The sequence below is a fragment of the Emydura macquarii genome, unplaced genomic scaffold (assembly GCF_026122565.2).
Source record: "Emydura macquarii macquarii isolate MOO-44397 ecotype Brisbane River unplaced genomic scaffold, CSIRO-AGI_Emac_v2 contig_446, whole genome shotgun sequence".
Taxonomy (NCBI): Eukaryota; Metazoa; Chordata; order Testudines; family Chelidae; genus Emydura; species Emydura macquarii.
In genome coordinates this window covers 27,666-43,407 of record NW_027130583.1, presented here as the reverse complement: position 1 = coordinate 43,407, position 15,742 = coordinate 27,666, and the positions used below count along the sequence as shown (strand labels likewise).

At 59.4% G+C, this 15,742-nt stretch overlaps 1 protein-coding gene across 4 annotated transcripts in view; it reads right to left on the bottom strand.

Annotated features, from left to right (window-relative positions):
* Window positions 1–2,842: 2,842 nt before the first annotated feature.
* The window catches only part of STK11IP (serine/threonine kinase 11 interacting protein), a 33,832-nt gene continuing 20,932 nt past the window's right edge, over window positions 2,843–15,742 (bottom strand). For 3 of the 4 annotated variants that reach the window (XM_067537650.1, XM_067537648.1, XM_067537651.1), the window contains exons 11-25: window positions 14,515–14,556; window positions 13,588–13,752; window positions 13,087–13,168; window positions 12,599–12,994; window positions 12,233–12,423; window positions 10,948–11,058; window positions 9,654–9,846; window positions 8,608–9,087; window positions 6,846–6,961; window positions 6,525–6,622; window positions 6,109–6,287; window positions 5,761–5,845; window positions 5,290–5,372; window positions 4,175–4,389; window positions 2,843–3,750 (exon numbers count right to left, since the gene is read on the bottom strand). In XM_067537650.1, the coding sequence (XP_067393751.1) occupies window positions 3,610–3,750; window positions 4,175–4,389; window positions 5,290–5,372; window positions 5,761–5,845; window positions 6,109–6,287; window positions 6,525–6,622; window positions 6,846–6,961; window positions 8,608–9,087; window positions 9,654–9,846; window positions 10,948–11,058; window positions 12,233–12,423; window positions 12,599–12,994; window positions 13,087–13,168; window positions 13,588–13,752; window positions 14,515–14,556 (2,577 nt within the window). In that variant the 3' untranslated portion in view covers window positions 2,843–3,609. The remainder of the gene's footprint in view (window positions 3,751–4,174; window positions 4,390–5,289; window positions 5,373–5,760; window positions 5,846–6,108; window positions 6,288–6,524; window positions 6,623–6,845; window positions 6,962–8,607; window positions 9,088–9,653; window positions 9,847–10,947; window positions 11,059–12,232; window positions 12,424–12,598; window positions 12,995–13,086; window positions 13,169–13,587; window positions 13,753–14,514; window positions 14,557–15,742) is intronic. The other variant, XM_067537652.1, reaches the window with a different exon arrangement.

Below are 15,742 nucleotides of genomic sequence, written 5' to 3'. Positions count from 1 at the left end.
TTCATTGTAAGCAGCTCAGCTGCCCCTGCAAGCCCATTCCTCCCCGCTGGCTGGGCAGGAACTCCAGCCGCAGCAGCAGGTGCCATGGTGCTGAAACACCACTGGGCACCTGGGCTCACCCAGCTGCTACAGAGAATTCCTGCCGGGCGCCTGGCTGGTGAGTCTTGCCCACATGCTCAGGGTTGAGCTGAGTGCCAGATTTGGGGGCAGGAAGGAATTTTCCCCCAGGCAGATTGACAGAGGCCCTGGGGGTTTTGCTGGTGGATTCTCTGCCCCTCGCAGTCTGTAAACCATGATCTGAGGACTGCAGTAACTCAGCCGTAGGTCAGGGTCTGTCACAGGAGCGGGCGAGGCTCTGTGCCCTGCGCTGTGCAGCTCAGACTGGAGGATCACAGGGGGCCCTTCTGCCCTAGAGTCGAGGAGTGCAACGCCCACACCCCACGGGCAGTTGTCCCTGGCTGGGGCCTTGGCACACAATGCCCAGGTTGCAGCCGCCCCTCCCCGTGGCTGCTGGAGGGGGAGCACAGGGGCCGCTGTTCCTCAGCCTCTGCAGGTCCTTCGAGAAGCGCTCACGGGCCTCTGGGCCCAGCCCAGCAGCCTCCCCTCCCCTCCCCCCATCTCTTTGGGGGATGGTGGGTAAGAAGGGGGGCAGGGCAGCGTGATTAGTCCATGGCCTTGGCCCAGCTGGAACCTTTCAGCACAAGGCACTGCCCGGGAATGCCTCACGGCCACACCCGAGCCAGCGCCTGGGCGAGGGGGATTCACACACGCACCAGCCTGCCCTGGACCCCCTCGTCCTCCCGCTTCCATCCCACAGCGCTCGGCAGGGGGCCTGGCTGAGGTCGAGGTTGGCAGAAGCCCCTGCCTAGCCCAGGGAGCAGGGCACCTGCCTGGGGACAAGTACTGGCTGTGATCACAACCCCCATCACTCCCTGAGACTCCATCGCCAGCACGATGGAGGTAGCCCTGCCCCGGGGCACTGCCCCCAGGCTGGGAGCCAGCGGGACTCGGCCATTCACAGCGCCATGTGTGGAGTGGGACACGGCTACAGAGCAGAGGGGCTGTCGCTCTTTCCACGGAGACTTGAACAACAAAAAGGGGGGGTGGAAGTGTGCATGTATGTGTGTGTGTGTGTGTGTGTGTGTGTGTGTGTGTGTGTGGAGGGGAACAGGCCCCCTTCCCAGTGAGTTAGACAGAAGCTTGGCGAGTCCCAGGTATGCACTGAGCAGCTGTTTCTCCCCACCCCCCATTTCATGGAGCTGGGCCCCAGTAGCACCACAGAGGAAGGACGGTCGCAGGGTTTGGGCACATGCCTGGGACCCTAGAACATCAGTTCAATTCCCTGCCACCTCCATCTGTCTCAGCCTCTAGGCCCCTGGGGGCCACGGGGATGACAGCACGACCCTACTGCACCCCAGCTGGGGTGAGGGTCCACAGCGTAAAGGCCAGGAGGGGCTCAGCTCCCACTGGTGAGGGGTTCCTGCAGCAGTGCAGGGACTAGAGGCAGCCACTTGCCTCCCCCTGACTGAAGCTGCTGCTCTCCTCTTCAGTGAGAGCTGCTTCCACAGCTCCCGCCAACCCTGCGTGAGTCCCACGCTGGCCCTGGCCCCTGCCCCCAGCTCCTCTGCCCCCACCACCACTAGGCCAAGGAGCCATGGCCTCACTTGCTGGCAGGGAATTCAGAACTGAGCAGTCCTCTGCCCTGCATTCCTGCTATCTGCTGGGACAAGGCCCTGCCCTCCCTGCCAGGACTGCAGCCGTCCGCACAGGGCTGGGCTGGAGAACGAGGAGGGTAAAGGTAAGTGCTCGTTTGCTCACAGTTCAGTCTAGCTGGAACCTCTGCTAGGCCTGATTCGCAGGCTGCTTTTAACAAGGCAGCCCCAGGAGGAGCATTACTGAGGCAAGAGGCTGAAGTGGTGTCCTGGGCTGCCAGAGGGGAGACAGACAGACAGACAGGCACACGTGTGGCACTACCGTTGATGCCGCCTTTGACACAGGCCTTCTGCATCCACAGCTTCCAAGCGGCTGGTTTTCTGAAACGTGCGGCTGGAAGTGAGAGCTGGGAACAGAACGGGGCAGGCCTGATGCAGGTGCTGGCCCTACCTCACCCCACCACCTGGCTCTCAGAGCTGCCTCCGCCCCCTTCCTGGGAAGGGCACTGGCTGCACCGTAAAGAGATGACGAGCTCCCTCCCTCTGGCTGTGCAGTGTCACCTCTGGGGCTGCCTCCCTGGGGACAGGGGCTGGCAGGTGATCCTTCAACCAAGTGTCTGACTGGTGGGGGCCGGGTGCACCCGGGGACTGGAGACCGCTCCTCTCCTGGCCGCCTACAACTGAATTTCAAGGGGGAAGCAGAGAGCCCCCCTTTGACTTTTGCCCTGGGGACTCTTCAAGGCTGCGCTGCCGCCAGGGGGAGAGTAACCTGGGTCAGCAGCACTTAACCTCAGCCCACCCCCCAGCTGGCTCACCCAGGGCAGACCAGAAGTGCTGCACAAGTAGGAGAGAAGCAGTCGCAGTCAGAAGAGGCGGGGCAGCGTAGTGAGGCGGAACAGAACAGCAGACAGCAAACTAAACCCCTCGCCTAGGAGAGGGCTGAGGAGCAGAGATCTCAGCTGTGCGACCCAACAGGGAGACAGCGCGTCCAGCAGCACAGCACAGCACAGACCCCCTAGTGCCACCCGTGGGACGGCCCTGACTCGCGGAGACTGCCCCGCTGAGCCCCCTGCTCACCCACTGCAGCATCCTGGGGCTCCTGGGTCACCGACAGGGCCTGGCCCAGCCTGGCTTGCGCCCCAGCGGGAGCAGACGGCGAGGCAAAGGCTGCAGCACACGGGAGCCAGAACTCAATAAATATAAGCTTTTATTACAATAGGAAATAGTAAAACTGTCCGTTTAAAATAGACTCACTGCCCCCACTCCCACCCCAGGGCACGTCTTCCAGCAGCAGGCCTGGCACCACACTGCTAAGCAGACAGGCCCAGGGAACTCTGCACAGGGTTGTCCTGGCCCCGGCTGTGCAGTCAGGCCCCTGCTCAAGGCAGAGACTGCAGGGGAGGGCCATAAACAAACAAAGGGGGTTAGCAGCATGGAACTGGCGACTGTCCTGAGACCAAGTGACATGGAGCAGAGGCACCCGCTGGAGGAAAAGGGCGTCACCCAAAACCTGCCTATGGCCTGAGTTTGCATAATCCCACCCCAGGCCCTGTCTGAGCTGCTCCGGCTCTGCCATTCTCCCTCCCGCAGGCCCTGGACCCCAGTGGATACATAGGAAGTGACCTTGGGCTAGTCACTATTACCCGTGCGTGAGACGGTCAGAAACCAGCAGGCTGCAGCTTTGCGCAGTCTGCACGTGGTTACGCTAGTGTCCACACGTGTCACCCGTGCCCCCCCAGACACAACCAAGTCAGGGCAGCTGCCAGGCCAGACGAGCCGAAAGACTGTCAGTGCTCCCCACCAGCAAGGCCCGGGGTCCAGAACACAGGAGAAGGCAGAAGCTATTGGCCAGGAAGGACCGGCAGGGTTTGCCATGGGAGAGTCCCCTTTGCCCTGCCCCCTCCGCAGCAGCGTGCCCAGCCAGGCGACCAGCTCCACTTGCCAGCCGCTACCACGCTCACTCTAGGACCTCGAGCACTGTCTGCCGCAGGTCGATGGAGAACATCTCCTCCCAGGGACCACGGATCCACTCCACCAGCTGGGCCAGGAGCTCAGGACATTCGGTGTGGATGTGCCAGGTGCTCTCCACCTTCAGCACCTGCATGGGGAGGAGGGGAGTCAGGGTGGCTGCTCCAGTCTCCCAGGCCAGCAATCAGTCCCCCACAGCCTTGTGCCTGGAGCGCTAGCTGCACCCACTGACCCCGGCAGGTGGCACATCCCACAGCTGGGCGTCCAGTGCAGGGCCACGATCCACGCTCCCAGCCTCCACGTGCAGCAGGCCACACAGCACAGAAGCCAGGATTCAGGACAGGGGTCACGCTCCCAGGACGTGGCTTGGCTGGGCTGGCGTACACACACTGACACACCTGCCCCATAGCCAGAGACACTTGGGTCTGTGGCAGGAGAAAGACGTTCCAGAAGACAGGGTCCTCAACAGGACGGGCTCTGAGTCCGAGCCCAGCGCAGCAACCCCTGCCCAGAGCCCGGGAACCGTGCATGCCAAGGGATCCCCACCCCATCACCTCATCGTAGAACACCAGCTTGACGTCGCAGGGAGAGAAGCGGTAAGTGAGGACGCTGCTGATGCTGCTGATGGGCTGCTTCTCCTTCAGCTGGATGCCACTTTCAGGGGACCCCTCGCTCTCACCAGCTGCACCCCGCTGCCACTGGTGATTCTCCTCCAGCAGGAAGAGGGTGCTGCAGGTGCTCAGCAGAGTGACAGGGAAGGCAGATGCACCTAAGGAGAAGGAGGACAGATCGCTGGGACGGACTGGGCCTGGATTCACCATGGGCAGGCTTCACTGCCCCGGTCAGACAAGTCACACCAGTCCCAGAGGAGAGCCCCGCTCCCCACCCGGGAGTGGATGGTGCAGGAGGCCTGAGCACTCCCCATAGCTGAGGGGCAGGAGAGGGAAGCTCTTTGCAGCTGGCCTGGTGAGGGACTGGCGTGAGCTTTGATCCCTGGATCTCAAGGCCAGAGAACGCCATCCAGGTACCCCTGCACCGAGCCCAGGGACTCGTCTGAGCAAAGAACTGCCAGGAAGGCACCGGGCTGGCTCTGAAGACTCAAGAGATGGAGAATCCACCACTTCCCTCAGGAGTTGGTCCCCGTGGCTAATCACCCGCCCTGGGACAAAGTGTGTGCCGTATTTCTGACCGCGGGAGCTTGCTGCTATCGGTGCCTGTCCTGTCCTGTCCTGCCCGTCTCCAGCACAGCAAGGAGCCCGTTAGCAGCAGGCAGCAGCCCCCGGGATGCGACGTACGCGCTTGTCAAGTCACCAGACAGACGACTGCGAGGCAAGCTAGAGCAGAGCTCCGTCAGCTGCCCTGCAGGCCGTTGTCCCAGCCCTCCGGTCCTTTGTGCAGCTCTTCACCGCACCCTGTCACGCCAACCTTCGAAACGCCGGCCCCAGAACTGGGCTGCTCAGAGCCTGTGACGCTCACTGTCCCTTCGAGGGGGGCTCTGGGCCCAGAGGCGGAGTTGCTGCTGCCCTCCCCACCCCAGCTCTGAGAGGCTCCTCCAGGGACCCCGGCTGTCTGCTCCCAACAACGAGCCGTGCATGCACCGCCAGTCCCAGCTGCAGGCGAGCAGGGCCTAGCACGGGAAAGCCAGCAAGAGCAGCCGCGAGCACCGTACCTTGGATCAAGTACGCCAGCAGGTAGAAGTGGCGGGACGTGCTGTCTGCGGCCCCTGAGCACAGGGCCTTGTCCAGCAGAGGCCTGGCAGAGGAGACGACAGAGAGTTGCACAGACAGGGCACCCATACGCCTCCCGCTCGCTGCAGGGCCGTTCTCGCACTTCCACCACGTCCCCCCCACCTGCAGCACATCCCTCCCCTGCCCCAAGCACGTCCCTGCCTTCCCAGCTCAGATCCAAACCCCTCCCTTCAGGGCTCTGTGCTGCCCTGCACCTGGTCTCCCCACCTCCTATTTGGCCATGCTGTGCTCTGTCCACCCCTCCCCTGCTCCCTGCGCCTGCGCTCCCTATGCCTGGCCCAGCCGGCCTCTTTCCACCCTTCTCCCTCCGGCTGTGTCTGCCCCCCTCCCGCACATCTGTGGTGCTGCATTATGGCAGCTGGGTGGGTAGGGGTGGGGCAGGCTGCTCTTACCAGAGCCGATGCTGGGGATTCATCTCAATAGTGGGGATTTCCTTCACCCCACTCCTGTGCTTGGCTGGCAGCTCTTGCAGGAGATCTAGACAGGAGCAGACTGGTTAACCCTGAGTCCCTGCACACAGGTCTCCAAAACAGAGCATCCAAGATCAATGCGCTCATGCATGGACAGCTGGAGGGAGCCAGTGAAAACACGCTGCCTCTGGGCCGTTTCGCCTGCTTGTTCAGCAGGGAGGGGTTTTCCAACAGCCACGTCCCTGTGCAGCCTCTTGCCAGGAGAGGGGTCAGATCCCCTGCCCTAGAGGGACAATGGACAAAGGCTCCCCCCTCCCCGCCAACTCTTACGTGTCAAGCACTGCAGGAACTGGTCACAGCGGCTTTGGTTCCGGATCAGCAGGTTGTAGGAGGCCTTTGGATTTTCGAACTCCATGTGCAGGCTCTGGTGGCCCAGCCCTATCTCCAGGTAGCAGAGATCAGACAGGTAATGGCAGTCATTTTTCTTCAGCCAGCCCGCTGGCTGCCCCCTAGACACAGATCAGAGTTCTCCACAGGCTGCAGTCACGCCCCTCGGCAGGCCTCTTCCAGAAGAGGCTAAGCACATGCAGCCCCACCAGCTGCCTGTCCCAGCCTCAGCCAAGGGAGAGCCCAGAGCATGGAGCTCTGAATGAGCACCAGCACCGCCAGGACGGGGCCAGGACCAACAGCCTGCAGCAACGCAGCTGCCCCAGGGTCCCAGCAGCCTGTGTAGCACTGCTCCTCACCTGATCTCCTCCGTGACTTCCAGCACATGCAGCCTGAGATCGGAGGCCACCAGGAGAGAAGGAAACTCCCCGCACCGGCCAAACTTCACCACGGCCACCTGGAAGAGCAGAGTGGGGTAGGACATAACCCATCACAACCTGCTCCCTTGCCCCAGGTGCTGAGGAGCTGCCCACTGCCCCCATCCAGCCATCCGACCCACGTGTGCAGGCAGAACAGGTGGACTGAGTGCAGGGGTACTGCCACCGAGGACCCTGCCTCTGCTGGGGGCTGCAAGCTGGACACAGCTGCCCTCCCAGGCCTGTGGGAAGCGAGCCCCTTACCTTGAGGAAGCACTGGAACTCCTCCCCGTTCTCCTCAAACACCTCCATGTCCAGGTAGAGTCGGAGGCGATGGTCCACGGACCGGAAGTCCCTCACATCCAGGGTGCCGTTTGTGGCTGCAGAGAGAAGAGGCGGCAGATCAGCGATCCCGCAGCACCGCCCAGGTGAGCAGTCCCCGGCACCAGGCGCAGCCGCTGGGCAGCGACGCTTGTGCGCACACAGAGGGGAAGCCATGCACCCTGTCCCCCAGGGCAAGCCCAGCACTCTTTGCCCTGGCATCACCTCCAGGCAGGCAGCCCGACTGCTTCCATGCTGAGCTAGGAGAGCGCTCCCAGCATGTGTCCTCCCTCCATCTGCAGATCCTCTCCCGCTGCTCTAACCCCATCTCCCCCTGCTCTGCGTGGGGCCCACTGGGAGCGACACCGCTCCAGATTCCCTGATGTCACGGTTCCACTGTCCCCTCAGAACCCATCCAAGAGCCGCTTTGCATTTACATGCTGATCACGCCATGGCTTGTCCAGGAGCTGGACTCCTTCCCGCACCAGCCTGGGATTGTCTGCTCTGCCCTAGGGCGAGGACAGCTGCTGAAGGCGTCAAGGGATGGAGAAGGACAGCGAGGAAGCTGCAGAGGAGTCCAACTCACACTACGTGTGCAGCTGCACACCTAATTGTGCCCACGGATCACAGGAGTGCACACTCATTGCAACTGGATCCTAAAGCACCAGACCACCTGCCTGAAGAGTCTCCCTGAAGGGAGAGTTTACCCACGGATGCTGCTTTACTAGACCCGCCTGCCCTTGACTGAACGTCTACAAGAGGTCCCAGGGCTCAGCTGAATTCAGCGAGGACAGCAACAGCAAGGGACTGTTGTAGACCATGCGATCCGGTCAGCCTGTCGGACGGAGTCCAGCACGCCTACCTGAACAACGCACAGTCCTGCGCAGCGCCCTCTTTACAGCAGAGCAGCGGGAGTTGGGCGTAAGTGGCACGGGGGCACTGCCAGGATCCAAGTGGCTTATGGGCTCCCAGACCAGGCTTGTAACAAAGCTCAGTGGAAATGACTTCCGTGGGTGAGTCAGGGCCAGGGGGGCCCTGCTGGCAGGGATTTCAGGTGCAGGGAGCTGCCTGCTCCAGCAGGAATCCTAGCCCTTCCGAGAAGGATTCCACACACTCACTGGAGGCAAGGGCTGGGCGAGGGCAGTGCACGCTCCCCACATGCAGCTGAGGAGAGCGTGCCTGGGAGCTCAGCATGTACCAAGAGATCCCCCCAGACAGGAGCAGCCAGAGACCCAGTGTCTGGAGTGTTCCCGTTCAATGCCCCACACCAGAGGAGAGCCGCCAACTCCGCCAGGCAATCCACCCGCCTCCACGCGGGACAGCACGATTCACAAAGAACTCCTTGCAGCTGGCCAACGTCACACAAGCCTGAGAAGCCATTTGTGTTCAGCAGATTGGCCATCCCCAGGCTGCGCTCCTGTCCCTGCCATTGACAGACCTGGGCGAGTCACCCCAGGACTCCGTCTCCCAGCTGTAGGACAGGCTCTGGGCGGGATGGCAGGAAGCGTTACTACTCAGTGGACTGGGTGAGCTGAGGTCACCAGCGCTACTTGTGAGGCATCGGTGCTGTCCCCACGTGGAGTGCGGGCCCCTTGCTCTTCAACATGCTGCTCCCTCCCTGAATCCCCACCTCCTCCCAGCTCAGCAGGGTCTGCGTGGAACCCCGATCAGACGGACAACGCCTGAGCTGCTCTGCTTTACTCACGGGGACTGAGGTTCCAGGTCTCCTCAGGCTCCGAGTTCAGAGAGAGCTGGGAAGGGGTGGGCACACGGGAAGCGCTGTAGTGGTAACTCCCCATCAGGCTCCCCCCGCTGGTGTCCGTGCGGCTGAGGGACGAGTAGCCGCTCTTCAGGCCCGGCTCCTTCCTCCTGTAGTCGTCGGAGCTGCGGGAGCTGGAGGGGACAGTGCTGCCGTGCTCGCCGCTGAGCTCCTGGGCCCTGGCATCGATCTCGGAGCTGTCGTCCTCCCCACCAATATAGAACTTCCTGCTCTGGCTGCCCAGGACAGACGCTGCCTCCAGGCTCCCCTGTGGGCCCGGCTCCGATGGGGACTCACTCGTGCAGGCTTTGTCTGAGTGATGCTGGGAGAGCGAGGGCGTGCTGGACCGCCGCTCACAGGGCAGGATGACGACGTGGTCGCTGCAGCAGCTGGGGCAGACCATGGGCTGACTGGGGGCAGTAGCCTCTGTAAGAGAGGGGGAGGGGTCAGGACTAGACATGGCTCTTCCCAGCCCGGGAACGTGGAGATTTAAACCACTTATTTTTTCTGCAAAAAAACCAGGAAGACACCCCCCAGAGCAGCCAACAGCCTGGGGGTCGGGGCGCTGGCTGGGGCTGGGGGACACTCAGGTTTGAGTCCCTGCTCTGCTGCATTCAAGAACAATCTAGTCAAAAAGTTTCCCTGAGCAGCTGTCCTCAGGACATGACCCCACATCCCTCCCGATCAGCAGGCAATGTTCAAGGACTCCCTGCATACACCTGCAGCCTCCCAGCCCCTGGAGGTGCCTGGAAGGGGAGCCATTTGCCCTAGGGACACCAAACAGCAGCTGTTTAATTCTTCCAGCTGGACAAGACAGACAGACTCCCTCCCAATACCCATGCCCTGATCCGTCCCCATCCCACAATACGTGGTTAGCACCAGTGCCCCCAGGCATGCCCAACTGATGGCACTTCTCATCAATCAGGCAGCCTGCCCTGGGCACAGGGCTGTTGGCCATGGCCATGGCCACGCATTCGGGCCTAGCACTAGACCTTGGTTTGGCTGAGCTGTCTCCATGCCTTTGCCACCTTCATCCTCTGCAGGATACGGACTCTGCTGCCAAGGTGCCAGGGGCTGGGCAAATTCCTGCTTGCATTTCAGGCACTGGAGCTTCGTGGACCCCTCCTCCAGTCCTTGACTTCTCAGATTCTCCTCCAGAGCATGGGCCAGCACACTCAGCACACACTGAAAGAAGCAAGATAGGGAGAGTGGCTGCCAGCCGGGCTGTGTCTTAGTGAGAGCAGGGCATGAGTGTGAGCGGGGCACACCTGGCACAGCACAGACCTGAGCACGGGATTCAGGCAGGAGCATGGACACAGCCCCGGGGCAGGTGCAGAACTAGCTCGCAGGATCAGCCTGTGCGGGTGCACGAGCAGGGACAGCTGCCCCAAGTCCATTTACCAGGACTGCAGGCTGCTGGGTCCCCTGACCAAATGCTGCACACCCAGGGGGATCATCCCACCAGCGCCTCCAGCCAGAGGTGAAACCCAGCCCTGCTCCTAGATCCTGGAGGAAGGGACGCCTCCACCCCAGCTGCTCCTTTGCTAGAACTGGTCTGTGGCTCCTGAGCCAGCTGTCCTGGGTACCTCTCTCCAGAGACAGTTGGAGCCTGTGCAGGCAGAGGGCAGCTCATTTCCAGCCGTTAGCTACCCGGACACATCCAACAGTTCAGGCAGCAGGATTTCCCCACATTCGCAGGACAGCCAGGTGTTCGTGCTCTCAACGCTCCCGTCCATTGACGGTGTCTGGAGCAGCCGGTTTGCTTTCGGTTCAGCAATGCCACCAACACCCAGAATCCAGTACACAATGCGAGATCAGCGCCAATAAGCTTCATGTGCCCAAGGAGGGTTTTGAAGGCTGGGGTTTAGCTAGCTAGCTGTGGTACTGCTCCCTCCTCCCCCATTCCGACAGAGCCCAACCAGCTTCTATTGCCTAGCCCCAAAAAGCCCCCGTGCCAGAGCCCTGTTCCCTCCACAGCCTCCCATTTCAGGGTGTGGCTGTTACTCTCCACACTTGGGAGGGTCCTGCACAACCCATTTCCTGGGTCCTCTGCTGCTTGTGAAACTTGGGAGCCGTGACTAGCCGCCCAGTGCTTTTAGACAGACATCCCCAGTAGAAGCTGCAGGCTCCGAGTGTCTTCTAGAGCCCTGGAGGTCAGCGTACGTGCATTCCGGCCCAGAAGAGAGGGCTAGGCTGTCTGCGGAGCCAGCAGCCCTGCCCATTGCCACCGGTCTGTGCCAGGTGGCAACTCAGCACGTTGAGCCCCCGCCTGCATGTAGCCCTCACCTGCACACAGAGTTCCGGGTGATCATCCAGCACCACGTATTTGCGCTTCCGACGGTCCTTGCGGATGTAGCTGAAATGGAGCGTGAGGACAGGGAACACGCGCTCCAGGTCCTGCAAGAAGAGACAGCCAGTTCCAGGAAAGGAAATACAGCTACAAGGCACAGATCCCATTCAGGCCAGGCCAGCCTGCATCTAGGTGCTACTGGGATTAGCAGAGCATTGCGCAGCACACTGGACAGGACCCTTTGTGGGAGACTGTCTGCAGTCAAATGGGCAGAGAGAGAGTCCATGAGCATTAAAAGCAACAACAGGAGCCTCCAAGACCTAGAAGGAGTCGCTTTTCAAAGAGAACGCCTGCTGTTCCGTGCCAGACCTCTCCAGGGGGAAGTGGCTCTGAGATGAGAGGCAAACAAGTGGAAACATTCAGAGAAGATAAGGGCAGCGGAAGAGCGAACGAGGTAAGTGCTGCCAGATGGGCTAAGTAGGGGCTGAAGAGAAATGCAGAAGGGGCATGAGAACACCCCCAGTTCTCAGCATATACGGACTAGATTTTTAAAGTCCAGTGAGACTGTCTGCCACAGTTAATGCAGTCGTGTGGTTCCCGTCTCAGTCCCAGGATATTAGACAAGGTGGGGGAGATCACAGCTTTGACTGGACCAACTTCTGTTTCGAGCGTTTGAGCTCAGAAGCTTGTCTCACCCACAGACGTTGGTCTAGTAAAAGATATTCCCTCTCCCCTTGTCTGGACACAGCTCAGTTATTTTAGAGCCTAATGATCATAAACTACAGTGAGAGGACATGGGCAGCAGGGCTGAGGGGTCTGCATAGCAGGAGGGCTAAGGAAACAAGCTACTGTGCTCCCAAGGATTGACACAGCCAGGGAGACGCAGAACTGCACTGGACCAATCACACAGGAACTGCCCAGGACAGGAGCTAATCCCAGTGTTGCGCTGGGTTAGTTTGGTCGAGTGCAGAGCCCACCTACACTCCTTTAAGCCAAAGGCCCCTTTAATCCGCTCTATTGACCAGGAGGGAGATCTGTTCTACTCTCCACACCAAGGAGTGTCTAACTCAGGCTCTTACAGCACTGCTCTGTGCGTCCTTCAGCAACAGGGAGCTAGTTCGGTCTCTGGACGTGGGAGAAGGAGAGATCTACTTTAGGTTTTGCATGCTGGACCAATGACCCCTCCTCCTCCAACCAAGGCTTTTCTGTCCCTGAAGCCTGCGTCTGAGATGCTGGCCCATATCAAGATGAACAGGTTAGCACCTCATGCAGTCAACTCACCATCCTTCTCCAGGTCATTTCAGAGGTCTCTACTTTCTGCAGGCTTTTCAGTTCCAGTTTATGGAGGACTCTGGCTGCCTTCAGCTCCACCTCAATGACATGTCGGGCTGTGACTCGCAGGAAGATCCAGTCTGGCTCTGGGTCCCCGTTGCCTTCGATCTGGCTCACTAACACAGGCTGGCAAAGGTCCACTGCCAAGTCAGACGCAAAGAGGTTAGCATGCAGGCAGTTCTCCAGCCACAGGCCTTGCGGGGAACAGCCGCTCCCGTGGAGCCAGGGTGAGGATGGAGGGAGCTCCAAGTGCAGACTGTCATAGCAGGGCCAGGAGAGGGCTACATGCAGAGGGGCCAGAGAGAACCTATTTACCTTCTGGCTTCTCCTCTTCCTCCTGTGCCGCGAGCTCATCCACATCCACATCCAGCTCTACTTTCAGACTTTCTCCCAAGGACTCATCCAGCTGGCACTCAGGCTCCTCCTCCTCCCTCATGCTGTCCAACGGGAGAGAAGGGTCCGTCGGTGTCCCAGCAGGAGTCTCTTGCTCCTGGGGGCTGCTCTTGCTCAGCGTGTCAGTTCCAGCCAGGCGACCCTGGACCTCCTGTGCAGGACAGCCGAGGGAGACGACAGACCCCTCCTGGTCAGGCTCCTCCAGGTGCCTCTTGTACTGGAGCCAGTCGGCGCCGTAGTGATCTCGGAAGGCGTCCATGCGCTCCATCTCCTTCTGGTGCTGTAGGACCAGCCCTGCACAGAGAAAATCTTGGGAGCCTGGAGAGCCCCCGCCCACAGGTCAGAGGCCAACCCCCAGCCCACCCCGGGCAGGGCAGTTACTGTGCTACAAAGGAGGGAAGGTGTCTCACCAGTTGAGTGGGGCAGTGTCTGGGACTCGTGTTCTGTGTCACTGGGCTCGGAGATACTCGCCCTGCGCACCCGAACCTTTCCCTGAAACAGACAGAACGAGCGTGGCTGAGTGGGAGAACCGTGCAGGGGATGAGACAAGGCAGTGAAGGATCCCTCCATCCCAGGCGTACCAGAGGAGGCCAGAGCGCTCCATGCTATCTGGTACAGGATACAGGAGCACCCCTACCATTCCTTAGCACCACCCCCTGAGCGTGTGTTACCGGACAGCAGGGTCAGCCTTTTAATCCAAGCCTCTTCCTTCCAGAGCAAGCTAGCGAACCCCCTTTATCCAGTGAGGTCAAGCCGCACTCGGCCAGAGAGGAATGGATCGGACAAGGCCCACAGGCTTTCCCATGACATACGAACTCTGGGCAGTGACTGATTCAGTCACAAACTGCCCCGGATCAGGCCATTCATCCAAAACCCCAGCTAGGGAGAGAAAGAACTAATAGGAAGAGGACCTTGGATTTTTTCAAAGGGAGCCTGGCAGCCGTCTCCCCCGGGGACTGGCTGTCGCTGAGGTCTGCGGCACAGGAACTGTCCAGGGCACTGTGGTCCAACAGGGTCTTCTCGGAGGTTGAAGAGTGGATAGACTGTGCAATGATCTGCCCAGATTTTGGAAGGTGCTGCAGCCAACAGAAGAGAGTGGTGCCAGCTGAGAATGGAGGGGAGGCCAAGGAGGGTACACCAAGCCAAAGCATGGAGGGGCCAGGGACTTCCCCTTTCCTCGCCCCATCTTTTCCAAAGAGAGATTGTTTGTTTCCCCCAGCGTGGGTGGCAGTCCCTGGCTCGCTGACTGGGACAGTTTATCATGTACGGCTTTGCTTCCTTCCTTGGTTTAACCCAGAGGTCTCAAAACCGTGGGGCATGCCCCATGGGGGGGTGCAGCCGGGGCTGGGCCAGCCTCCATGGGGGACTGGGAGGGAGCACCACCCAGCCATACACGGCCCCCTTCCCCGACCATGGCCCCTGGCCCCGACCATGGCCCCACTCCCAGCCCCAGCTGGAGAAGGCAGGGGGCACGAGGTAAAAAGTTTGGGGACCGCTGGTTTAACTCAATGCCTACAATTCCGAGGGAGATGGGGAATGGGCACAGAGCTCTGATGGGTTGGTCTGAATTTCAGAGATGCTGTGTGTCACACGGCACCTCTCTGGGGGAGACGTCTGGAACAGTCTAGACCTGCCGCCCTGATGCTCCTGTATGGGGCACACTGGCTGGTCCTGAAGAATTGCCAGTTACCAGTAAAAAGAGCAGAGAGGAGCTGCTTTAAGAAGGCAAAGGAGCTGATAGGGAGAGTACCTCCAGAATAAGGCATGTGGGAGTGAAGCCACTTGTCTCATCCCTGCTCCAGAGCCCAACACAGCTACAATTTACATGCCCTACTCACCATCAGGTCTGAGGCAGTCAGTGGCTCTCCATCCAAAAGGAGCTGTAATCACATAGAAACGCATCTGCAGTCAGCTGGAGCTCAGCACAGTGTCCTATTGCCCCACTAGATCAGTGACATTCTGCCTGGCTGGCATGCATCCAAGCCAGCATCCACTCCTTCCCCACCTCCTTCAGAGGGATCGCAGTCCCAGGACACAACTGTTACATAGCCAGATGCCAGTCTGCCAGGAAACAGGTTCCCTTCTGCATTCCTAGTGCTAGAGTCCATGTGTAATTTCTAGTGAACAAGATTCATAATTAGGTTCAGAAAGGACCTCTGGGATCATCTAGTCTGACCTCCCGTATAACACAGGCCAGGGAACTTCCAGAATAATTCCTGGTTGAACTAGGGATGCTTTTCTGAAAAATCTGCTCATCCGGATTTAAAAGTCGCCACTTCCCACAACCCCTGGTGAATTGTTCCACTCACTGTAAAGCTTGCACCTTATTTCTAGCGTGAATGGCTGGCTTCAGCTTTCAGCCCCTGGATTTGGTTATACCTTTGTTTGGTAGATCGAAGAGTCCATTATCAAACTATTGCTCCCCACGTAGGTACTTCTAGACCAGTGACTCTCAACCTTTCCAGACTACTGTACCCCTTTCAAGAGTCGGATTTATCTTGCACGCCCCCAAGCTTCACCTCACTTCAATTACGTGCTTACAAACTCGGACATAAAAATATAGAACGTGCCACAGCGCACTATGACTGAAAATGTGCCGACTCGCTCATTTTTACTATTTAATTATAAATAAATCAACTGGAATATAAATATTGTCCTTCCATTTTAGCCTATTGTATATAGAGCAATATAAACAAGTCATTGTCTACATGACATTTCAGTTTGTTCTGACTCCATTAGTGCTCTTTACGTAGCCCATTGTCAAACGAGGCAAATATCTAGTTTGGAACCCCGGAAGACTGTGTACCCCCAGGGGCCTGAGTACCCGTGGCTGAGAACCACAGTTAGACTGATCAAGTCATCCCTTGACCCTCTCTTCGAGAAGCTGTATACAGTGAAGAACTAAGTATCGTGAAGAAGCTCAGTCTAAGTCATAGTTTCCAGTAGGTGAGACATCAAAAAGGGCTGCTCCCCAGACAGCAATTCTTGAGAGATGGGAGAAGCAGCTATAGTTCCTGTCCTCCGGTGGGCAGATCGGAGGAGTGAGCTGTTTAGTAGGTGTGTGTG